The sequence below is a fragment of the Ylistrum balloti genome, unplaced genomic scaffold (genome assembly GCF_031769215.1).
Source record: "Ylistrum balloti isolate Yb309-2 unplaced genomic scaffold, AGI_CSIRO_Ybal_v1 Utg370902, whole genome shotgun sequence".
Lineage (NCBI taxonomy): Eukaryota > Metazoa > Mollusca > Bivalvia > Pectinida > Pectinidae > Ylistrum > Ylistrum balloti.
Genome location: NW_026782512.1, coordinates 552,639 through 576,501, shown reverse-complemented (window position 1 = coordinate 576,501; position 23,863 = coordinate 552,639). Strand labels below are relative to the sequence as shown.

The following is a 23,863-nucleotide window of genomic DNA, read 5'->3' as shown; positions in this document are numbered from 1 at the left end:
AACTTAGAACCTTGCAATATCGATACGTCACACGGTTCATCATAGTCTATGCCACAAACTTGACAAGTGGTGTATGTAACAGAGAAGTGTTTACTGGGCCCTGTGGCGGTCTGTGATCAATTGTACTCTTTGATAGGTCGGGGCTGTCTGCGATGACCCTGTTGGTTGTACCCTGTGAGCTTCCTTTTGCGGTAATTGATCGGACGGATCGTGTTGAAATCGAAGTAGCTACATTGATACTTATCGTTCTCCTGTACCTGGGGACAGATAGTCTGGAACTTGTAACCAAAGTGTATCTCCTCCGGAATATAAGATGTTCTCACTTGCACAGTCATGCTGGTTGATTCAATGATACCTTCAAAAAGTACAACCAGTTCAGAAAATCCCCCAAACTCATCCAATTTCTCCGGTGGCCATAGTGGACTGTTGACGTCAATAGTGTGATACATGACGGCAGGCCAAAGCAAAGTTAAGACGTCACTTCCGCCCTCTGATTTAAAGTCAATGAAATTTTGCTGTAGATACTCCTTTCCCTCATTATTCGCACTACGTCGGACCATGATCCCCGTTGCCTTAGTCTCTAAGAGTTGCGAGCGACGGAAGTCACCGACTCTGATCATGAGTCGCCATTGTCCATCGACAACTCCAATACATGCCTTTTGACTAAACACAACCGTTTCCCCGCGACGCTTTGATCGCTGCAGTTTTGTAAACACGAGGGCTGCCGTCAAACAATGGACACCAATCCCAATTATAAACTGGAAAAAGACGGTCAGTACGACGTGAGGACATTCTGACGTCACTCCCCGAAAGCCGTACCCGATTGTGTGTTGGGTTTCTATAGAAAACAAAAAGGCGCTTGTAAAGTCAAACACGTTAGCAATGCAAGGTGTCTCATCTGAATCATCGCCTAGACTGATGATTTCTGGGTCGTTATGAGCGATACTAAATCCATAGTACAACAGGGCGAACACCAACCACGTCAAGAGAAACCCCATAACGAAGATCAGAAAGGACCAGCGCCATTTTGCATCCACTAGAGTTGTAAGAGCGTCTTTCAAATAATGTGATATAATTACTTTGTTTCCACTGTCCAGTTTGACTCGGAATGTGCCTTGTTTAGTTACCACTCGGTGTTTGCTGCTGTTGGAATCGTACTCCGCACAGCCGTCGGGAATCACCGACATTCGCATCATAATTACAAACGTCCAGTTATTCGTTGTCTTTGAAGATAAATGCCGTAACACTTTCGTCTCCACAACTTCTTCATCAAATGACAACTTCTAATATCTGTCAAACCATCTCTTGTAAGATCCGATGTCCAGTGAGTTGAAGTGACCACTATTCGCGTACTTGTTCGTTGTAGTCTACCTGTACACAGAAATATAGGCGGTGATTACTTGGACACATGTAGACTGACAGGTGAGATATGTAAAACCTACCACTCGCATTCCGCCACAACGCGTAAACATTTACCTTTCTACAAGGACGAACTTGTGCAAGATTAGAGGGCGTTTCACGGAAGTGTACATGTAATGCACTATGTACGGATAATTGATAGGAAGAAAAAAAACAACAAAAACAAAACAAACAAAAAAATAAATAAGTAAATCCTATATATCACTTAAGAGAATAAGAAATATTGAAAGTAATAGTTTAATACCAACATGCTAAAAACTGGGATTATATTAAAAACTTTGAAAATATAATACATTTAGTAGATAATTTTTCCTTGTAGCCTATATCATCCAATATTTCTCTCGGCCAATCGGCGTAGTGTACAGCGTAAGAGATGGGATACGATACATGAGAGATGGGCCGTAACTTGTGTCGGGAATACATTATCAGCACGCCTATAAAACATGGTGACACATGTACAGGTATTATACATAGTTATGTAAATCAGGTCCGCGCTATTCCGGGAAAACATGGTTCGTGGCAGTCAGCACCACCCCCGAGTCAGCGTGACGGATGTGACGAATATGGCTCGAATTTAGATTAATTATACCGTTACATTACCGTGAAAATAACTCAAATCTGACAAATAAATAAGTAACAATTTGAACAACAAAGGGAATACATATTTTGTAGAGACTTACAATCAACTGTATGAAATGCACGATTCTTTTCATTGACAGAAGTTGTTTAAGTGAAAATAATTACAGCATACAGGACTGACAGTAAAGTCTGAAATAATGAGTGTATGTTACAGCGCTAACAAGATCGCAAATAACCATACGGTACATGTTTCAGATCATCGGACTGACGGGAAAATCAGGAATGACTGTAGAGTATGTACGGTAAATGATTGACGGGGAAATCAGGAATGACTGTAGAGTATGTACGGTACAGGACTGACAGGGAAATCAGGAATGACTGTAGACTATGTACGGTACGGGACTGCCGGGGAAACCAGGAATGACTGTAGAGTATGTACGGTACGGGACTGCCGGGGAAATCAGGAATGACTGTAGAGTATGTACGGTACAGGACTGACCGGGAAATCAGGAATGACTGTAGAGTATGTACGGTACGGGACTGACGGGGAAATCAGGAATGACTGTAGACTATGTACGGTACAGTACAGACGGGGAAAACAGGAATGACCGTAGAGTATATACGGTACGGGAATGACAGGGAAATCAGAAATAACGTTGAAATATTGGAAAAATAACAGATACAATACTATAACACTTTCTGATAAATCTGATCAGTGAGGAACTCGTTTACGGAGGACAAGGACTGAAGGATCAGCGCCTAAGGAAGAGGCTAGGCTGCTGGATAAGGAGGAACGTGGAGGAGAGGTTAGGACTGGCAGACCGATGAGAGACTTTCTTAGGGAGGGACCAAGACTGGTTGATTAAGGAGGAACTTGCGTTGAAAGAGACAGGGCTGATGAATTATGGAGAGACTCACTTGGTGAGGAGCTATGGCTGACGAATTAAACAGGGACTCACTTTAGGAACCAGGGCTTATGGATCAAGAGGAAACTCGCATTGAGAGGAGCTAGGGGCTGTCGGATCAAAGAGGGATTCCCTTAGAGAGGAGCTAGGGGCTGTCGGATCAAAGAGGGATTCCCTTAGAGAGGAGCTAGGGGCTGTCGGATCAAAGGGGGATTCCCCTAGAGAGGAGCAAGGACTGATGGATCAAAGAAGGATTCGCTAGTGTAGGGGATAAGGCTTTAAGTGACTTCAATTAGAACGAGAGTATGCATTTCTTGTTATGCCAAAGTTTAAGTCATGAAAAAAATGATCTCGCGTACATTTTGATGTTCAGAGGTTTGTCGACCTGTTTGTTAACAGTTTGGTTGTCGTCACAATCCGACTTTATGGGTGAGTATATATTTAGGTGAGGATTATAATATGTTTAACGGGTAAGTATACACAGCTAGGTGCTTAGAGCTTTTATAGTAATATTCATCCGGATTTGTTAATGGTACACGTGGCATGGAGATGCAGGTCTTATTATCTTGAAGAAGCATATCACAGGTACACCAGCGATCTATGCTTTCTTTTCCTTAATTTATGTTATTCGCTGTTTTGAATGTGTATGCCGAACTTTTAGTCTAAGTATCTATAAATGGACTTGTTATTGTGTTACCGAGTACGCTCGTGCATGCACGTGAGAATATCTTTGTTTATCTTACTACACGTATATCTTGCAGTACGGTTATGCAACACTTGTCTATATGTCAATTTGTGATATTTAATGTTGAAAAGGTTTGGTCATTGCATTGTAGGGTTATGTTCATATTTTGTAGCCTTTCTAGTCGATACTGTTTGTCCGTAAGATGAAAAGTATATCATGTGTCGACAGAGGTTTTGGGTAAAGTCTAAGTCAATTCATCAAACTATCACTTATTACAGTACATGGAATGAGTACATAGACGTGAGCGAATGTTTACAAAATATACCAAATACACGTATATTGTGTAATCTAGTGTTATAGAGATTGCGGCTAGGTTACAGTTGTATTACGTCAAATTGTGGTATTTGTATGTTATAATGTCATGCATAATGGACATTTTGTCGTTAGAAAAAAGTGGAATAATTTACAATTTACGTAGTTTTGATTTACATAATGCATAATATTGCTGACATTATTGCGATAAGTGCAAACACTATACGTAGCAATGTCAACGAGCAATACAGGTTTTGTTTAATTAACTATCATTGTGTTGGACAAGTGAAATATGTGTCTGGTCAGCCGCGTTTACTTATTTACTCGAGCAAGGTTACGTAGTGTACGTGCCGCACGTGACTTAGTGACGTGTATTGTATTCGCGAAAATGTTTTGGCATGACGTATTTGTCGTACCTTAAATGATGATTAATGTAATATATTTATTACGGTAAACATATTTGGAAAATAAAGTCAGCACTTTAAAATTATACCTGCAACAACAACAACAACAACAACAACAACAACAACAACAACAACAACAACAACAACAACAACAACAACAACAACAACAACGACGACGACGACGACGACGACGACGACGACGACGACGACAACAACAACAACAACAACAACAACAACAACACAACAACAACAACAACTATTTACACATGTGGTATGAAGTTGTCTGAAAATTGACGCACTTTTTGTGTTGTTTCCTACTGTTGATGATAAGGCAGAGCTATACAATAACAAACACCCGCCGAGGTCTATCCAAGGACTGATCAACATGAGGTCGTCTGCGAGAAATAGATCTTTCGGAGGTCAGTAACGTATTGTTGTCTTTGCTGCCATCAGAAGATCAAGTAGTTCTGTATGTAGACGAGTAAGGCCTTTATCTGTTAATGTCACTGTGATGAAGTAAAAACAAACACCTTAGAGTTTGTGGAAGGGGAGACCATATTTGAGTAACTGATGTTCGCGATGGATGTTTGAAGGTAATCGATGGTATGGTAATGGAAATTTATTAAAATCTAACAATAGACATCTATTATGACCATGCACAATGGTTTAATGACGTTAAATGGTAATATGATGCCTACATTTATTACCAGCCCTATCATCTCTTGTCTCTGACAGGTTCCTTCATCTAATAACACATAAGTGTTCAAGTGCAATCTTTCATGTTATATTCATACTACATGACATTCTGACAAATATGCCAACGTGTGCATTATTGAGCTCGGACAATATACAATATCAAAGAATCCATATTTATTAAGGGGGTGAAGCATGCGAATATGAATGGTTACGGAATATGCAAAATGACCGCAAAATGCGAAATTGAATGATAGTCCATTTATACATTTGGGTAAAAAAAACCCAAACGAATAAAAAAAACAAAAAAAACAAAAACAAAAAACAAAACAAAAAAAATACATATAATGAAAAAAATGAAACATGAACTATGATTGGATTTTCAATGAAATCAGTTGATTGGCATCATGACGAGCAGAATGGTAACCACAGACTTCCACAAACATACAGAGGTTGAGTCTGACGTTAAATAAAACTTAGGGTATCTTCACGAGCGTCCGGGTTGTAAGTTGATAAGACGAAAGTTCATTGCATTTAAGTATATTCAGATGAAATATTATCACTTTTGTAAATATGAAAAAAGTAACCGATATCTCGTTTGTGACGTCATGTCCGATTGTCACTATCAACACTTCCGTTTGATTTGGTGTCATCGCGTACTCATTATCAAAATACTTCATGACAGGATTCAGTAGCAAGAGTTGAGATCGATCTGTTTTATAAGTAAATTAAAGTTTTATTATCTTAGGTGTCTTGACTTTGACTTTACAGCCATGTTCAGTATCTCCCAGAATGCAGTTATTGTTATCCCAACTCTTGGTCTCTTATAAACGTTATGTAACACTTGCATGCAACAGTTTTAACATAATTTCATGTATGCATTGCTATTTCATGTCTGTTCTATGCTGAGAATGGAAAGAATTGTCTTATGGTTCTTTATTAAAAGTGTAAGTTCCATAATTCCGTCTCCCTTTTTCCCTCTAACGAGGGGGGTAATGTTAACTAAAGTTTATATAGTAATATATAGGAAAATAATACTATGGCGTAGATTTGATTTCTTTTCGATAAGAAGTTATTCTAACTTCATTCCTATTGTCACCAGATCGCAGTTTGCGCCAAAACAACGATGGTTGTATTAGAACTCCAGCGAACATGTTGTTTTTTCTCTGTGTTAATATTTTATCAAAATAAACTGCTGTATCCAAACCCAGCGTGTTTGTAGACCTAATGAGCATATTTGAGTACTGTCAGAGGCGTAGCAATAATGTATGCTTGTATGCTTAAACATACACTCGAATTCCATTGAGATATATTTGCCCTACTTTTTTAACCTTACTGCGCCCCTAGACCCCCTTAACCGGGGCTTCGCCCTTGGATCCTCTCTTGAAAGCATATACTCCTAAAAATGTTTTGCTACGCCACTGACTGTATTTCAGTTTGGGCAGATGTCTGAGAACGAAGTGAGACTCTTGATTTTCTAGATTTGAAAGGGTTTTGTTTTGGTTTAAATAAGCTCACCACCGACACATCACTCTGTATATCTGTTTTGGTGAATCAGGATTCGGGTATTAATAAGGTGTCGAGGACTTTTTCTTTCATATCCATCCACCACGTATCCCTTATACTGAATCTAACTATCTTTAGCTAAGAAGAATGAAAGAAAGGAACTGCGTCATTTTTACTGAACAGAATGATGCCGACTCTCAAAAACGACGTCGATCAAAGGGAGATAATTGTACTGAGAAACCCCTTAAAACCTACAAAGTAGTCGTTTACTTTACTTTACACCGTGGACACCTGCATGTAAAATATGGCTGGAGGTTACTTGTAAATCACCAGTCGCCACGTGACTTCTGTAAACCTTGTGCACCTATTTTACCTATTTTTCTACATCAGATGTCTTCAGACAGCGGCTGTTTTTTGGGGTTTTTTTGTGATTCAAGCAGAAACGTACACTTTTCGGCCTTGTGTGTTTCTCGCTTCATTATCTAAATGCAGAATTGCCGTATTCATTTCATATCACTCATTTTGCTGACGAAAATGACAACGGTAACCATGGAAAGATTTTTAATGGCACGTGAACATCACACTTTGAACGGCCGAAGAAAAAAAATTGTAAGGCTAAATTCAAACTCTTGAGACAGGCTGGTTTATATATACGATAGAATACGTGATTGTTGATTTTATATATATACACATATAATAACCGAACCACAGTGATGTAAAGACAAGGTATACCATCCTTCATCTACATAAATATGAAGTCACATACTACTCCGGCATGTACGTATGAACTCAAGCGTTGGTCGGTTCGTTGGTTACAAGTTTCCCCGTCTCTTCTCACCCTCGAATGTCAGTTCTGGCGACGTTCAAATAATATACGTTTGGCTGTGTCATAAGACTGTGTTTTGTACTCATCTTAGAAATCTCACAGTAAATAATCCTACCATGCAGGCCCGTTCTCACGCCGTGGTAAGTCGAACAACGGTCAGATAGATGGACAGGTACATAGATTTTTTTGATTGAAACCTGTCATATAGGTCACCCCTGTTGACAACGATTTACCGAGTTCGTGTTACCACAACAAAACCTTCAAATTACTGACTTTCTGAAAGCCCAATTATTTTGGTGAAAACCAGAACGCAGTAAAGGTTGATTTTTTTATACTGTGGTGTCAAACTATACCGTGTCCTATCCCGTCACATTATGATATCAAATTGTATAACAATCTTACCACTAGGATTACCAACTCATTCCAATCAAAACATACACAGATTAAGCGAGATAATGCATTGGATGATGATGATGATGATGACGACGACGACGACGACGACAACGACGACGACGACGACGATGATGATCGAGGTGAAAAGTCACTCAGTTTACAAGAGAAAAACATGTTACACATTTTTTGTTCTTTAATGAATCAAACAAAAAAAAATAAACCGATTTCGAGGAATACTTTATTTGTTGGCACAAAGACATATAAAGAGAAAATGATTTGATTTACATACATTTGATAAACTGCAGATAAACATTCCTGACTAAAGCATTCACCTAAAGCAAATATAACAAAACTATATCTCACAACTGATAAAAAGCGGAATGTCCAATCATGCGGAATGTCCAATCATATATCTGGTAAAGATTTCTATAGCAACATGAAAAAACAAACGTAGCTAGCTTTTGCAAATAGATAGCGTGTTTGTACTATAAATCTTTATAGAACCTCGACATGCTGTTAAAAGAACAACATTAAACTTTACATTACGTTCCCATAACAACGAATTATCGTTTCCATAACAACATATTATATCAATCGTTTCCACACCAACTGATTGTATCAATCGTTCCCACAATAAGTGATTGCATAATCGTTCCTATAATAACTGTTAGCATCAATCGTTCCCAACCCACCTGCTTACATCTATCGTTCTCACACTATCAAATTTTGTCAATCGTTCTCATACCACCAGATTATATCAATCGTTCTCATTCCACCAGATTATATCAATCGTTCTCATTCCACCAGATTATATCAATCGTTCTCATTCCACCAGATTATATCAATCGTTCTCATTCCACCAGATTATATCAATCGTTCTCATTCCACCAGATTATATCAATCGTTCTCATTCCACCAGATTATATCAATCGTTCTCATTCCACCAGATTATATCAATCGTTCTCATACCACCAGATTATATCAGTCGTTCTAATTCCACCAGATTATATCAATCGTTCTCATTCCACCAGACTATATCAATCGTTCTCATTCCACCAGATTATATCAGTCGTTCTCATTCCACCAGATTATATCAGTCGTTCTCATACCACCAGATTATATCAGTCGTTCTCATACCACCAGATTATATCAGTCGTTCTCATACCACCAGATTATATCAGTCGTTCTCATACCACCAGATTATATCAGTCGTTCCCCTAACACCAGATTATACCAATCGCTACCAATTGTTCTCATACCATCAAATTATATCAATGGTAGACTTCAGTGCTAAATCTCTGCATTCTTCAAGAAAGTTTTTAATAATAAATAAATTTTCATCAATACCATATTTGTTTTAGCTTATACAAGAGACCTTGGTGTCAGGTGTCAAACTTGGTCAAAGCCTTACTGATATCAAAAAAGACATTTAAGACAAAATAGTTTATACTAATCGTTCCCATACTATCACATTTTAACAATCGTTCCCATAACATCACATTTTATCAATCGTTCCCATACTATCACATTTTAACAATCGTTCCCATACCATCACATTTTATCAATCGTTCCCATACCATCACATTTTATCAATCGTTCCCATACCATCACATTTTATCAATCGTTCCCATATCATCACATTTTATCAATCGTTCCCATACTATCACATTTTATCAATCGTTCCCATACTATCACATTTTATCAATCGTTCCCATATCATCACATTTTATCAATCGTTCCCATACCATCACATTTTGTCAATCGTTCCCATATCATCACATTTTATCAATCGTTCCCATATTATCATATTATCACATTTTATCAATCGTTCCCATACTATCACATTTTATCAATCGTTCCCATACTATCACATTTTAACAATCGTTCCCATACCATCACATTTTATCAATCGTTCCCATACTATCACATTTTATCAATCGTTCTCATACCACCAGATAAAAACAAACTGAATGATGCATGTGTAATACATCGATCTAGCCCGTAAACAATGGTGTCGATCAAAAGTCTGTGTTTCAGCCTCATGTTATCACACAAAAAATCTTTTTGCTCTGACAAACCATCATTATTCGTCAAACTGTTGCCATCAATCGTACAAAGGTTTCACTAAGACAAATAATGGTTACCCACTAAGGCAAACCTTACCACCACAAATATACCCTTTTTTCCGACAAACGTAAACCAATAGGGACTTCTTCCTTCTAACAGGGTTTCATCGTTCCTTCGAATAATTACTTCTATCACTTTAACAACCTGTCATTCTGACACACTTAATGGGACAAGCTGTCAGTCGGACAGACTACTGATGTCCTGACTCATATCGGATATTTTCCGTACGTGAATGCCTTCTCTGTATGTTGTGGATTGTTCACTTCCGGAGTCGGTCGTATCTGTATTACAGCCCTCTCCATTCCCCGACTCTGTTCCGTAACACGAGTCTGTGGGCGACAGAGAGCGGACCAAAAGGTTTACCTTCCGGTTCCGGCCTGGGGAAGGGCTTATAGCTGGAATAGTATCATGGAACTGAGAATAGTCAAAATCAAGAGATCCAGATGCCTTCCATTCAGCCATCATTGGTTTGAACTTCCGGTCCCATAGGAAGTCACTCGGAAGATATGACGTGCGCGTCTGGACCATCATTCCCGTGGACTCGATCGTCCCTTGTAAGAACAAGATTACTTCAAAATTGGTCCTCCTCAAGTCGTCCTCGTCAGTGTTCCAGAATGGACTTGATGGAGTAATTCTGTGTCGCAGAGTAACAGGCCAGCGCAAAGAAATTCTAGGGTTGGTCTTCTGCGCAGAGAAATCGAGGTCATACCGGAAGTGAGATACAAATTCATCGTCATTTGTCAATCTGTCACGAACACAAATTGCACGTGCATGTGTATCGATCATATCTGAACGTTGTAGGTCACCAACTCGTATAGACAAAAACATATCCTGGTCTTCTTCTGATATACAAACATTTCGACTAAACAAAATGGTATTTGCTCGTTTCTTTGGTTTCTGGACCTTGGCTATGACCATGCCGGTGAGTAATGCCTGCAGTAAAGCCCCAATTATCGACTGTACAAGTACCGAGAACACGGCGACCGGACACTCATCGTTTACATACCTCGTACCGTAACCGATGGTAGTCTGAGTCTCCATAGAAAACAGCAACATGTTGATAAAGTCTGGGGTATTTTCTACACAAGCTCTCCATCCTTCAGTCTCCTTGATCCGCTCAAAATCTCCATGTACAGAAGATATGGCATAAAATACTGATGCAAAAAACAGCCAACTCAGCAAGATCATTAACGAAAATATTGGCAATAAAAATCGCCATGGCGTGTCCAAAAGAGTGGTGAAAATGTCGTTTAGAAATTTTAGTTTCTTGCCTGTAACGGTCCGAGATTCCACATTACAGGCTCCAGACTTTTCGACGAGTCTAGGTAAAAACGCGTGATCTTCCTGAAGGGTAGTAGGGTCGGGTGCGAACCGCACCTTGAAGCGTTTCTCCGACACACGTGGTGGAATGTCTTTCGCTGGACTGTCCATTCTGACCACAACTGGTCCGTCCATTTTCTCAGTGTAGAAGACTATTTCGGCTCTCGTAGCCAGCCTGATTATTCTCAAATGTTTCACGCAAGATGGATTGTCGCCTATTGTATCGCCTCAGGCTCTCCGTTCAGACCATAAAGCAAACACAGGTGAAAACAGTGTGCACGCCCCTTATACGAGACGGTAGCTATTGTTTTAGACAAGCTGACAGGTGAATATTGCACTTATCTATCTCGCCTTTTGTAGGTCGTCCATGCGAGGAAGTCTGGCCCGTGAATGATGTCATACTTATAATTAGATGTAGGGGTTGTTTACTTTACATGCAGGATGAAAACGTTACAAGAAGATGCCAGTCATTGACTGCCAAATTTGTGAAAATACACAAGGGACAACTGACCATAACGGCAATATCCCCGTGGCGTCATAAAATCGATATGAAGTAAAGTCATGAAGTTAGATATGAATTATAGACTAAAATGTATATATCAAGTCCGTGTCCAAAGCAATAATTAATCTTTATACACCTCAATATCCTTTAAAGGAGACGAACACACCGCCTATGAATTAATCCACGAAGACTAACTGCTCCATCTATAAATCGTTTAATTATTTATTTAAATTGACATTGTTTACCTCCACGATCAAACTGGTGTAACGCCTTTCCTTCGTTATACAAAATGACCAAAACAATTACAGGACTATGAGGAACTGATGTTTACAGCTTTTTGTTCGGTTGTTTTTTTTTTCGTTAAAACATTTTCTATTGGGGCAGGTGTTTAATAGTTTGACGAAAGCATCTTTTAAATGGATGCGTAATTTGACCAACGCATGTGTTAAATGTGTCGCTTCACCAAGAATGTTGCATTCTTGCAGTGCGGTATTGGTTGAAGTTTTGACGGAAGAGTTTTCTGCAAAGAAAAATGTATACTTTGGTATTTAGGCCAATTCAAATCACTTAAGAGTTTCCGGCAATTAAATATTCTAAACAAAACGTTTGTTAACGACGATGATTTTGACTGAAGATTTTACACTTGGTTTTGGTCTCTGAGCATCACTTTCTTCACTTGACAGCTGACGTTTATCAATATCAGATTAATTGGATATTGCCACCGAATCCAGCATAATAGTGATCTAAGTGGTGTAATTTTGTGAGGCATTCTCTAGTTAAAAAAATACATGGCGACAAACGTTCTCATCATTCCATTTGGTTTTACGTCTTTATAGCGGTGAACTTATGACGTCACAGGTTTGGAAAACGAGGTCAACGCCTCTCAGCCAAAGGTGTGTTTTTCAGAAAAGTCGCAAATTTTCTCAGTAACGTAACATTCCACGGCATTCGCGTTTTCGGCACTGTGTATTTTATGTATAACTATTTTTTAAGCTCAACATAGCTGACCTCTCAGGGTACACTTTAAACCGACGTATATGCGAGTCGGGATGCGGATGTCGGAGTTTTGTTTTGACAAGGTCACGTGATTAAGTGGATGGAGCGAAAGCGGCTCTATCGATACGATAATTAACTGATCGCGTGTTACAAACATGTTTTGCCATCAACATATCACAAATGCAGAAAATATACGGTTTTTCAAGAGGTCAAGATGTTTCTTTCCACAAATAACCACTACATCGTGGGATATTTTGTTAGTGTTTTGTGTACAAAATAAGATTATTAAAAATAGTTTTTTAAAGTCTTTCTCTCGAGTGACTAACCGCGAGTTCTATCTAGACAGTTTGCACCATCAGACGTAGTATTGAACGAGTTCCGGGAAGTCTAACGTCACTTCCTGTTGAGACGGGTCGTGCACCCATGGCACCCTTTTATTTCCTCTGGAACAGGGCGGCTGTCGTGACGTCATTTATCCACCAAGTTGATCGCTAACTATAAAACAGTAGTGATATGTACTCCAGTGAAGTGTTATAGATAACGTTTCTCACAACGTAATATCCTTATAGTTATCTGTTATGTACTAGGGTACCCCAAAAATAAGAGATACGTGCATGATAAAGGCTTTCTCCAACCCCATAAAAAAACGTGTGTTGTCGTGTGTTTTATAATCTGTTGACTAGAGAATGTTTGTAAGAAAATTATACCTTGGCTTCCACATTGTTGAAAATTGAACTAAGGGCCTTCAGTCTAGCAGAACTAACAGTCGCAAAATCACTAAAATTCAAACATTTGAAGTTATGTTTCTACAATTTGACTCCAACGTATCAACGTCGAAACAGAAGATAGTTTGAACGTAAAAAGAATAACTTTTTCATGGATAAATGAAGCTGAACGCAAAGTCTTTTAAAGATGGACGGACAGATCACACAAAGAATGCCACCATTCTTAGCCACTTTTACCGCATAAAAACAGAGATCGGTATATTTTTTTAGCAAAAATTAGCTTTATTAAGAAATCCTGCTCAATCTCAGGCCAACTTTCAAATTCTCTTGGTTCTTTTTCTCAATCTCATTCACATCTTCAAGTGACCATGCAAACACGATCTAATAAATATAAAGACAAATTTAAAATCTCAACGCATCACAAAATTTGTCCAGATATGTATAGATGGCAGATAAAAGGGGTCATGAATATGCATAGATGAGTATGTACAGATGTTTATTGATAGCCCAGGATAATGAATATGCATAGACGTCTATGTACAAATGGTAAAATGGCTGTCCAGGGTTACAAAATATTACCATAACTACAGCTTTTATTATCACAAGATTTACCTAGGATATACTAAGCACTCTCTGTAATATCACAATGTGGAGATCCTACAGAGCATTAACACAGAGATAAAGTCGGGTCAGTTGTGTACACATGTTTTATGCTTTATAATAAGTTGATATCACAGCGTATCACAAAGAGAAACATGGAAAAAACTTAAAGGCTTTAGTAGCGGTCAGAAAATATAATAGCAAGGTTATAAGAGTTACTTCCCCTCCCTCTCAGATTTTTTTAAAATGGACGGATGAAGCCAGCACATTCAAGTTCAGTTAAAGTATTCAATCTTCAACACTTATATGAGGAAAGTGTATTCGATCGATCTGATGGTGTATTTCCTTCAAAATTAAGTATCTGAACAGACATATTTTTGAAAAATTAAAGTTTTTGATTAATCTCTAGCTTGAAGAGATTGAAGACCTTATCATTAATTGGAACTGGAACTGTTTGACACAAGTAAACAGCACAAAAAATTTCCATCAAATCGTAACAAAATGTAGTGTACTTGTGTGTAATTCACCTAGCTGACACCTTTTTATAAGGATAAAACATTTTTTCTGTGTTTTTCATATTACAGGTCTGCAGGAGTTGTCCCCCTTAGTATAAAAAACCTAAGCTATGCAAGAATACAAGGAGAGCTGGAGTGTTTATGGTCATGCAATAAACAGTGACAGATATGTTTTGTAGAATATGTATGCTACAGAGAACAGTCAGAAATCTACAATTATTGAGAACTTATAGGAGAAGGTATAACTCCTTGATTACCATTAATCATATCAAGTAATCATCATTAAAAATCTTAGAAGCAACAATCACCTTGTTTATTCTAAAATACAATGATTCTATTTCAATATCTGCCTCAAAATACCAAATTACAATTGATGTTTAATTAAGACCTATAAAACCATTGCTTGTTTGTTATCTTGTCTAAGGACTCTGTGACAAATTCAACACAAATGTTTTAACCTCTGAAAACAGAAATGGCACCAAATCTTCTTCATATATCAGCAAAAATAAAATCAAAGTTCAATTCACATGTAAAACATTAAAATAAGGGATGATTGTTGTAAATCTATCAAAGGGAGATAATCATGTTAACCAAAATTCAGGTTCCCATAAATATTCAGGAGATTCTGTTTATATGTTCATTGGATTGCAATGTAAAATAAGGAGTAAATATATCTTTCCTTTTCTAAACAATCAATCAAGTATTGCTTATTTTCCAATGGGTTTACACATCAAGAGCAAAACTGATGTAGTGAGAAAACAATTCACATGAACAAAGTCGGTTATGAATATCCCAAGAAATGGATTTCAGTTAGATATATCTATTCCCAGGTGTGATGGACACATTAACCACATTCACAGGTAGCTTCTACAGACAAACTAGGCACATACATATAAGTAGCTACTCCAGTAAAGATGGGCATAAATTTCTTGCAGTTGGATAAACAAATATGGCAGAGCATTCTACACCTGTTAACAGAAAGACTTGAGGTACAAAGATGGCAGACATATTTTGAAAATGTTACTACATAATTTCTCCACTATAACATGGGTAAATAGGAAGACCACTTCATCCACCACAGCCCACACAAATCACTCTCTTCACAGACAATCAAATATTGGAGTGTTTAAATTGTCAAAAATGGCAGAAAGTAAAATATGACTTTCCAGGAATAGATTTGTCAACATTCATCATCAAGATTCCCGACCTACAAAATTCTCTGTTGCTTGTAGTTCTTGTAAGCACACATTCATACATTTTGCAATGCTAGCTTTGCCTTTTCCTTTCTCTCTCAATTAATGGATACACTCATAGTTGTATGGAACATTTTACAAACATGTTATATATACTGTTATGTAGTTGGTTCCACTAGTTCGCCATTCTTATCAAGCAATCTTGTGTATCATTTATCAAATGTGGTAACTTTCTACTCTGAATTGATGCATTGTGATGTTGACATCATCAGCCACAGGACACCTCCACAGCGTCAGAGTGAATGTCACACCTCCACAGTGTCAGAGTGACTGTCACACCTCCACAGTGTCAGAGTGACTGTCACACCTCCTCAGTGTCAGAGTAACTGTCGCAATGTGATGTAAATATCTCTGATCACATGACACCTCCACAGTGTCAGAGTGACTGTCACATTTGTGATGTAATTATAATCAGTCACATGACAACTCCAGTGTCCCTGTGGCAGTCACTTTGTGATGTAGATATCTCCAGTCACATGACAACTCCAGTGTCCCTGTGGCAGTCACTTTGTAATGTAGATATCTCCAGTCACATGACAACTCCAGTGTCCTGGTGGCAGTCACTTTGTGATGTAGATATCTCCAGTCACATGACAACTCCAGTGTCCCTCTGACTGTGACATTGTGATATAAATATCTCCCACCACCTGACACCTTTAACTGTCACAATGTGATGGATTATCTCCAGTTACCAGCCAATAAATTCTTTTCCAGTTTTACATGTAAATATAAATGTATAGAATTAAGTAAACACAATCACATGAATATCACACACATACATTCAGTACAAAGCGGGCAAATATTGTGTAACTAAAATAGGTACACACAGATACATTCACTCTGACACTAGGGTCATTGTCTGTGACAGGGATATTACAGACACATTCAACATGGTCTCCTTCTTTAGGTAGGTTGTCACACATAGCCTTCTGATCAAGTGAAAGATTGTGATTTCATCGAATGAAAATGTTCTTGGTCATCTGAAAATATAAAGAAACAAATATATACTAATTAATCATATGATTTCAGATGTTACTATAACTGACAACTTGGCACATTAAAATGTAAAACTCACATTTACCATAGGGAAAGATACTACTTAATGTAAGGTTTATTCTCCTGTATTAATGGTTTCAGCATTAACCTTACTGTAGTCATATTTAACAGTACAAAAGATAAGTGTTCATCTTAAATAAAGGCACTAAAATCGCACACAGACATCTTCATCAGTAAATATACCCCTTATTATAACAAAAATAAAACAGGTACTGGACTGTTTTATTTAAATCTTTTGACTAAGTAAGGTGTGAGATAGAAAGTTATAAATTATCCTAGATTCCTAATCCCTCCTGTGAGATTAAAAATGACAAAACCAAGTTACCATGGATACAAAATTTGATACTGATATCTCCATGGTAACATGCATCTTTTCACTCTGAGTGATATACCATCAGAGATAGCTTACGTAGCCTTCAGTCAATTAAACTTAATATACGCTACATGCTTTGTAAATTTCTTCACAAAAAATCAATGTCACTGACATATACATAGTTGCTGTCATTGTCAGGTGATGCTGCACATCTAGCATTATTACCATGGTAACGACAGATGCTGGTGAGGATGAATCTGTAACAAGGGAGGCTACTCCTCTCTGTCCTTTAGTAGAGTTTATTTCACCTTTTGTTTGTAACATGTAACACAATAATATGTGACCAACAATTATCACTTTCAGAGGGCAATATACAGTATAAAGTACTATTTCATTATATACCCACATATTAGGATATGAATATTCATATTTAACAGCACATAATAGAGCTATGATTGGCGTCTTGTTACCTCGTAATATCTTAAGCATTAAAATTACAAAAGAGAGAAGCCAAAAGGTCTTTATTTCATATTTCCATAAAGGTCAGTGAAGAGTGTTTCAACAAATGTTTTCAAGAAATGTCATACATTAAAGAGAGGCAAGGGATACAGATGAAATTTTCTTTCTGTCATTAAGGAAATGGGTATAGGACAATATTCAACCCTCCCCCCTAATAACAGGCTTCATACTAGTCTTACAATGATAAAACTAGCTGATTCCATGCTCAGTAAGGTAAGATATACTGTCTTGACAACAGGGCCTGGCACTACCAAGGAATGTTAGATATACTGTCTCAACAACAGGACATGGCACTACCAAGGAAGGTTAGATATACTGTCTCAACAACAACAGGACATGGCACTACCAAGGAAGGTTAGATATACTGTCTCAACAACAGGACATGGCACTACCAAATAATGTTAGATATACTGTCTTGACAACAGGACCTGGCACTACCACGTAAGGTTAGATATACTGTCTCAACAACAGGACATGGCACTACCAAGGAATGTTAGATATACTGTCTTGACAACAGGACCTGGCACTTCCAAGGAAGGTTAGATATACTGTCTCAACAACAGGACATGGCACTACCAAGGAAGGTTAGACATACTGTCTCAAAAACAGGACCTGGCACTACCAAGGAAGGTTAGATATACTGTCTCAACAACAGGACATGGCACTACCAAGGAATGTTAGATATACTGTCTTGACAACAGGACCTGGCACTACCAAGGAATGTTAGATATACTGTCTTGACAACAGGACCTGGCACTACCAACGAAGGTTAGATATACTGTCTTGACAACAGGACCTGGCACTACCAAGGAAGGTTAGATATACTGTCTCAACAACAGGACATGGCACTACCAAGGAATGTTAGATATACTGTCTTGACAACAGGACCTGGCACTACCAAGGAATGTTAGATATACTGTCTTGACAACAGGACCTGGCACTACCAACGAAGGTTAGATATAATGTCTCAACAACAGGACCTGGCACTACCAAGGAAGGTTAGATATACTGTCTCAACAACAGGACATGGCACTACCAAGGAATGTTAGATATACTGTCTCAACAACAGGACCTGGCACTACCAAGGAAGGTTAGATATACTGTCTCAACAACAGGACATGGCACTACCAAGGAATGTTAGATATACTGTCTCAACAACAGGACCTGGCACTACCAAGGAAGGTTAGATATACTGTCTCAACAACAGGACATGGCACTACCAAGGAATGACTATGACATCAATATAACATAAACTGCTCTCCTGCCATAGTATAACAAAACTCATCTGTAAAAATTTAAACCTCAGAGTTTGGATTTAAAACAGCTGTACGTTAAGTCTGAACCTGCATTCAATTTGAATGGCAATAACAGTGTGTTGGCTTAACTCCCAACCAATATAACCAATGATCCACACCCAAAAACTACTAAAAAGCCAAATTAAAATTTAATGTCAAATTTTTTTTCTTCTTTTACTGCTGGGGTGGTCCTACAATCATCTCAACAACAATACAAGATGATATTGAAGAACACTGTTATATTACAGTTTCAGAGCTGGCCTTGATACAAACATTATGCACATCAAAATTTTTCTCTCATTATTTTGTTTCAGTCTTTTATCATTTTTGTTTCAGTGACTAGATTAATTGTATCAAATTGTTACAGAAATAATGAGCTATTGAATTCTTAATGAAACTTTGGAGAATGTGCAACATTATCACCGTAACAAGTTCCAAGTGATCTCCATGGTAAGATGAAAAAATAACCAATATGACAGACTTGCACCACAAAAAAGTGGTGCAATGCACCAAAAAGCATTACAATTCACCTTCTAAATAATGTAAGGTCTATCTACGCTCTTGTGTTCGTCATGAGGGGAATACAGCCGACGATTCCTGGGCAAGATTCACCCTCTGGTCCGACTCATCAGCCAACATAATCGTTCCACTCTGATCAATATGTACCAACCTTAAACCTGATGTGTGACTGAGTGAGAACAAAATGTTTTATCGGTTTTGAGGATGTTATATCATTGAGGTGAAAACGGACATTCCTGAATCATATATCTCTACACATACACTAAATCAGTACATTGTACCAAGTGCTTTTGACGTACATACATTTCCATCACAATGGATAGGATGGCAATGTTCAAGTGCTTCCCCTACATTTTTTCCAGCATAGGGATTGTCAAGCTTTTCAGAAAATGTCAAAATAATTTTTCCATCAATTACTCCTAATGGACCAGTGCAATGATTTGATGACTTTACAAAAGGTCCAAATGGCCTGCTTCACTCACCTGGTTTGTGGAACTGAAAGTTATAAGTTTACCTCTCTTTAACCTATTGGGCCCCATCCCTGTTAGTGGGGGTGGGTATTGGAATGTTTGGGAGGAGGGGTCAGACCCTTTATTTCAACAAAATTGAACTCATCTCTTCAAGGATGCTCCATATCAAAGTTAGTCCATTTTCTTTACCAGGTGAGCTCAGATTTACTGAATTTTACAGGATAACATATTTTGCAAACATTGCAATTTTTTTCAAATAGATTAAATCACTTTTTAACAGCTTTTGATTATCAACAATAAAACCTAGACCTAAGCAATTTTTAAATAACTGATCTTGAATAATAATATACTATTCACCTACAAAATGTGGAAGTTGTCTGACCTAAATGATTTTAAAGAGACAAGGAAAAATATTCTATACCTATATGTATTTCTTGATTTAAGTGGTTTTGTAAAATCAAAACTTTGTTTTCGTCACTTCTCCTAATTAACGGTATCCTCCATCACCATTAATTGGATCGTTTCAACTCATTCCATCTAAATGAATGGTATCCCGTAAACAGTTTTTTCTATCACCCCTCCTAATTAATTGTACCTTCCATCAACCTTTTAAACCAATGTTACCTTTGTCATTCTTATTAATTAATGGTAACCTGCTTAAAAAACCCTCTCAGTTCATGTTATCGCCTCAAATGAATCATCACTATCGTGACTTAGCCTTACATCACCAAAATACTGACATTTATCATCGAGACAATGCCTTGTGATAGAAGGAATCAAAGAGAGGGAGACCTAAACACTGTAACCAACCAATCTACCAAGCCACTCTGCCCAATTTGGTCCTCACATTCCATGGTTCCGTTTCTACTAACTGGTGAAATTTTGCTTCACCTTAAGTGTTCTAATTGATATCACTGGTCTCTCCTCACTACTGACCGAGACCCATCCCAGCACTACATGAGGGGCCTGAAGTTGTTTTAATTGATATCACTGGTCTCTCCTCAATACTGAAGGTGAGTTACCCATCCCGTGGCCTAGCATGACATTTGTACCTGATAAGACTCTCTGCCATACATAAGGTGACCCACCCAGTAGCCCAGCAGTAGGGGTCTGACTTGTTGTAAGCTGTGACATTTGTACCTGATATGACTCTCCTCCATACATAGGGTGACCCACCCAGTAGCCCAGCAGTAGGGGTCTGACTTGTTGTAAGCTGTGACATTTGTACCTGATATGACTCTCCTCCATACATAGGGTGACCCACCCAGTAGCCCAGCAGTAGGGGTCTGACTTGTTGTAAGCTGTGACATTTGTACCTGATATGACTCTCCTCCATACATAGGGTGACCCACCCAGTAGCCCAGCAGTAGGGGTCTGACTTGTTGTAAGCTGTGACATTTTAATTGATATGACTGGCCTGACAGATGATGCTATACAGCACTCGGTATAACCAACCTACTTTTACAACAGATATTTTAAAGCTAACATCTGTTCAAACTAGGAATGAAATAAGATTCTGTGTCAGTTACTGCTTAAAATAATAACAATAAACTGTATTTGTATCTACTAGACATGCAACAATGCTGAAACTAGTTATGTGACCTCATATTAATCACTTATGTTGGCCCCCAGTTGAAGTGCACCCGTGGAGCTTTAATTTTGGAGGAAACTGGACTACCTTGTGAAAATCTGTATGGTTTGTCAGGTAACCCCATACCAATTTATGTCTGAGTTAGGAATCAAAACCAGGATACCACAAATTTACTATTACAAGTTTATAAAAGTTCAACAAAGTAACAAGTGTCATGTGAATGTTTTTATAGACTGTAAGACATATGGACAATTTGTCATTATAGACAGGATAGTTCAAATCTTCAATTAATGTGAAAGTGTAACCTTGACAGAGAAGGTCTATAGCCTTGACCTTGCAGTAATGTCTGGCCAAAACTTTACAAGAGATTTTCTTGTTTACAACACATATCATAAATATAACACTGACTGGATCTAACTGCATGTTGTATCATCATTTCACAAGGAACTTGGACAGACTAGAAGACCTTTTGGACAGACTAGAAGACCTTTTGTTTCCGATGTACTAATTGTACATTTGGTATTCCTTGGGATAATTGACTTCATGGAGACAGACGAGACAAGACAGGATGCATTGGTTTGTCTCGCTGAATCCAGAACACTGTATCACCCAATGCTGTAGTTTCTTGTCATTACAATACTAGAAATTTGACCACTTCTGCCCCTCTACCTTCCTGGAAATGAGGAATGGTACAATTCACACCTCCAAACCCTTAACTTATGATAAGTATATGATTCTATCATATCTGGGTCTTGGGAAGTCTTTTCAACCTCCCTTGAGGAGTGAGGATGGTACAATTCACACCTCCAAACCCTTCACTTATGATAAGTATATGATTCTATCATATCTGGGTCTTGGGAAGTCTTTTCAACCTCCCTTGAGGAGTGAGGATGGTACAATTCACACCTCCAAACCCTTCACTTATGATAAGTATATGATTCTATCATATCTGGGTCTTGGGAAGTCTTTTCAACCTCCCTTGAGGAGTGAGGATGGTACAATTCACACCTCCAAACCCTTCACTTATGATAAGTATATGATTCTATCATATCTGGGTCTTGGGAAGTCTTTTCAACCTCCCCTGAGGAGTGAGGATGGTACAATTCACCATTTTGTTTCACCTCTGAGTAAACGAAGGATTCTGTAAAATTTTATCAATGTTGGTTCTGGTGTTTTTGAGAAGAAGTTAAAAATGTCAATTGTCTACGAATGCAAGACAGTGATGAGAGACCCATGTTATCTATTCATCATGCGTAAGATTTATCTATGCTTAGAACTTAAGAACTATGTACTTTCTATGTACCTAAACTCTTTAGTAATTGATTGAATTTCTTGGAGAATTGCTTTCATCACTTCTCACTTCCATCACTGTAAAGCAATCGAACTTATACTCTCCTCAAACAAACACAAAATAAAATGTGTTCTTTTGTCTGAGTAATAAAACAAAGAAATAGGAATTTAGAAAATAACCGATAATGGTCAGTGAAAAAGGTCAAGTAGGTATTAAAGTAACAGCTATTTGTGCTTCCTTTATTAGGGAGCAGATTATGTTGTTTCACAAAAATGTTCAGACTGAGGTTCAATTCTGAGACAACCACATTCAAAGAATGTACTGCTTTATTGTGTCAGAAAAAGTAAAAAACTATGGACAGGAAAGTACCTCATGTTATCATTCATCATGCGTAAGATTTATCATTTGTGCTATGCTTAGAACTTAAGACTTATGTATAAGTCTATGTACCTAAACTCTTTATAATAGAATTTCTTGGAGAAGTGCTTTCAACTGGAGTGTAAATGTCAATCAATCGAAACTTGGACAGGAAAGTACTGTTTTACCTCCAATCAAACAAAACAAAATAAAATGTGTTCTATCAAATCAAAACAGAAACTATGGACAGGAAAGTACTGTTTTAACCTCCCCATGGAGTGAAAAATGGTCACAAGGTTCACCAAGTACTGTTTTGTGCCTCTGAGTATGTCAATCAAAGGTCAGAAACTATGGAAGGAAAGTTGCTCTAATGTTTTTATCAAAATCATGTTCAAAGGTCACTGGGAAAGTGTTTTTCATGTCATCAAAGAAAACAAAAAGTACATTGTCAAAGAATGTACTGCTTTATGTGTGTCAAAAAAACTATGTAAAAGAAATATGTCAATCAAAGGTCTATGGACAGGAAAGTACTGCTCTAATATGTAATCAAAGGTGAAACTATGGACAGGAAAGTACTGTTTTATCATGTCAATCAAAGGTCAGAAACTATGGACAGGAAAGTACTGTTTTATCATGTCAATCAAAGGTCAGAAACTATGGACAGGAAAGTACTGCTCTAATATGTCAATCAA

The 23,863-nt window shown here is 37.9% G+C and overlaps 3 protein-coding genes across 4 annotated transcripts in view; all 3 read right to left on the bottom strand.

Moving 5' to 3' along the window:
• Nucleotides 1-116: 116 nt before the first annotated feature.
• LOC132559393 (inward rectifier potassium channel 2-like) lies at nucleotides 117-1,196 on the bottom strand. Its single transcript, XM_060224005.1, has one exon. The coding sequence runs from the start codon at nucleotides 1,194-1,196 to the stop codon at nucleotides 117-119; it is 1,080 nt and encodes a 359-aa protein (XP_060079988.1).
• An 8,830-nt stretch (nucleotides 1,197-10,026) lies between these two features.
• LOC132559376 (ATP-sensitive inward rectifier potassium channel 12-like) lies at nucleotides 10,027-11,304 on the bottom strand. The gene has a single exon (XM_060223983.1). It carries the CDS (start codon nucleotides 11,302-11,304, stop codon nucleotides 10,027-10,029), a length of 1,278 nt encoding a protein of 425 aa, XP_060079966.1.
• A 3,508-nt stretch (nucleotides 11,305-14,812) lies between these two features.
• The window catches only part of LOC132559384 (G protein-activated inward rectifier potassium channel 3-like), a 52,178-nt gene continuing 43,127 nt past the window's right edge, over nucleotides 14,813-23,863 (bottom strand). For both annotated transcript variants that reach the window (XM_060223995.1, XM_060223994.1), the window contains exon 3: nucleotides 14,813-16,740. The gene's annotated coding sequence lies outside the window, so the exon portion shown is untranslated. The remainder of the gene's footprint in view (nucleotides 16,741-23,863) is intronic.

Excerpts from the sequence above, each read along its gene's own strand:
- LOC132559393 (XM_060224005.1), bottom strand. The coding sequence starts at position 1,196 with ATGATGCGAATGTCGGTGATTCCCGACGGCTGTGCGGAGTACGATTCC.
- LOC132559376 (XM_060223983.1), bottom strand. The coding sequence starts at position 11,304 with ATGGACGGACCAGTTGTGGTCAGAATGGACAGTCCAGCGAAAGACATT.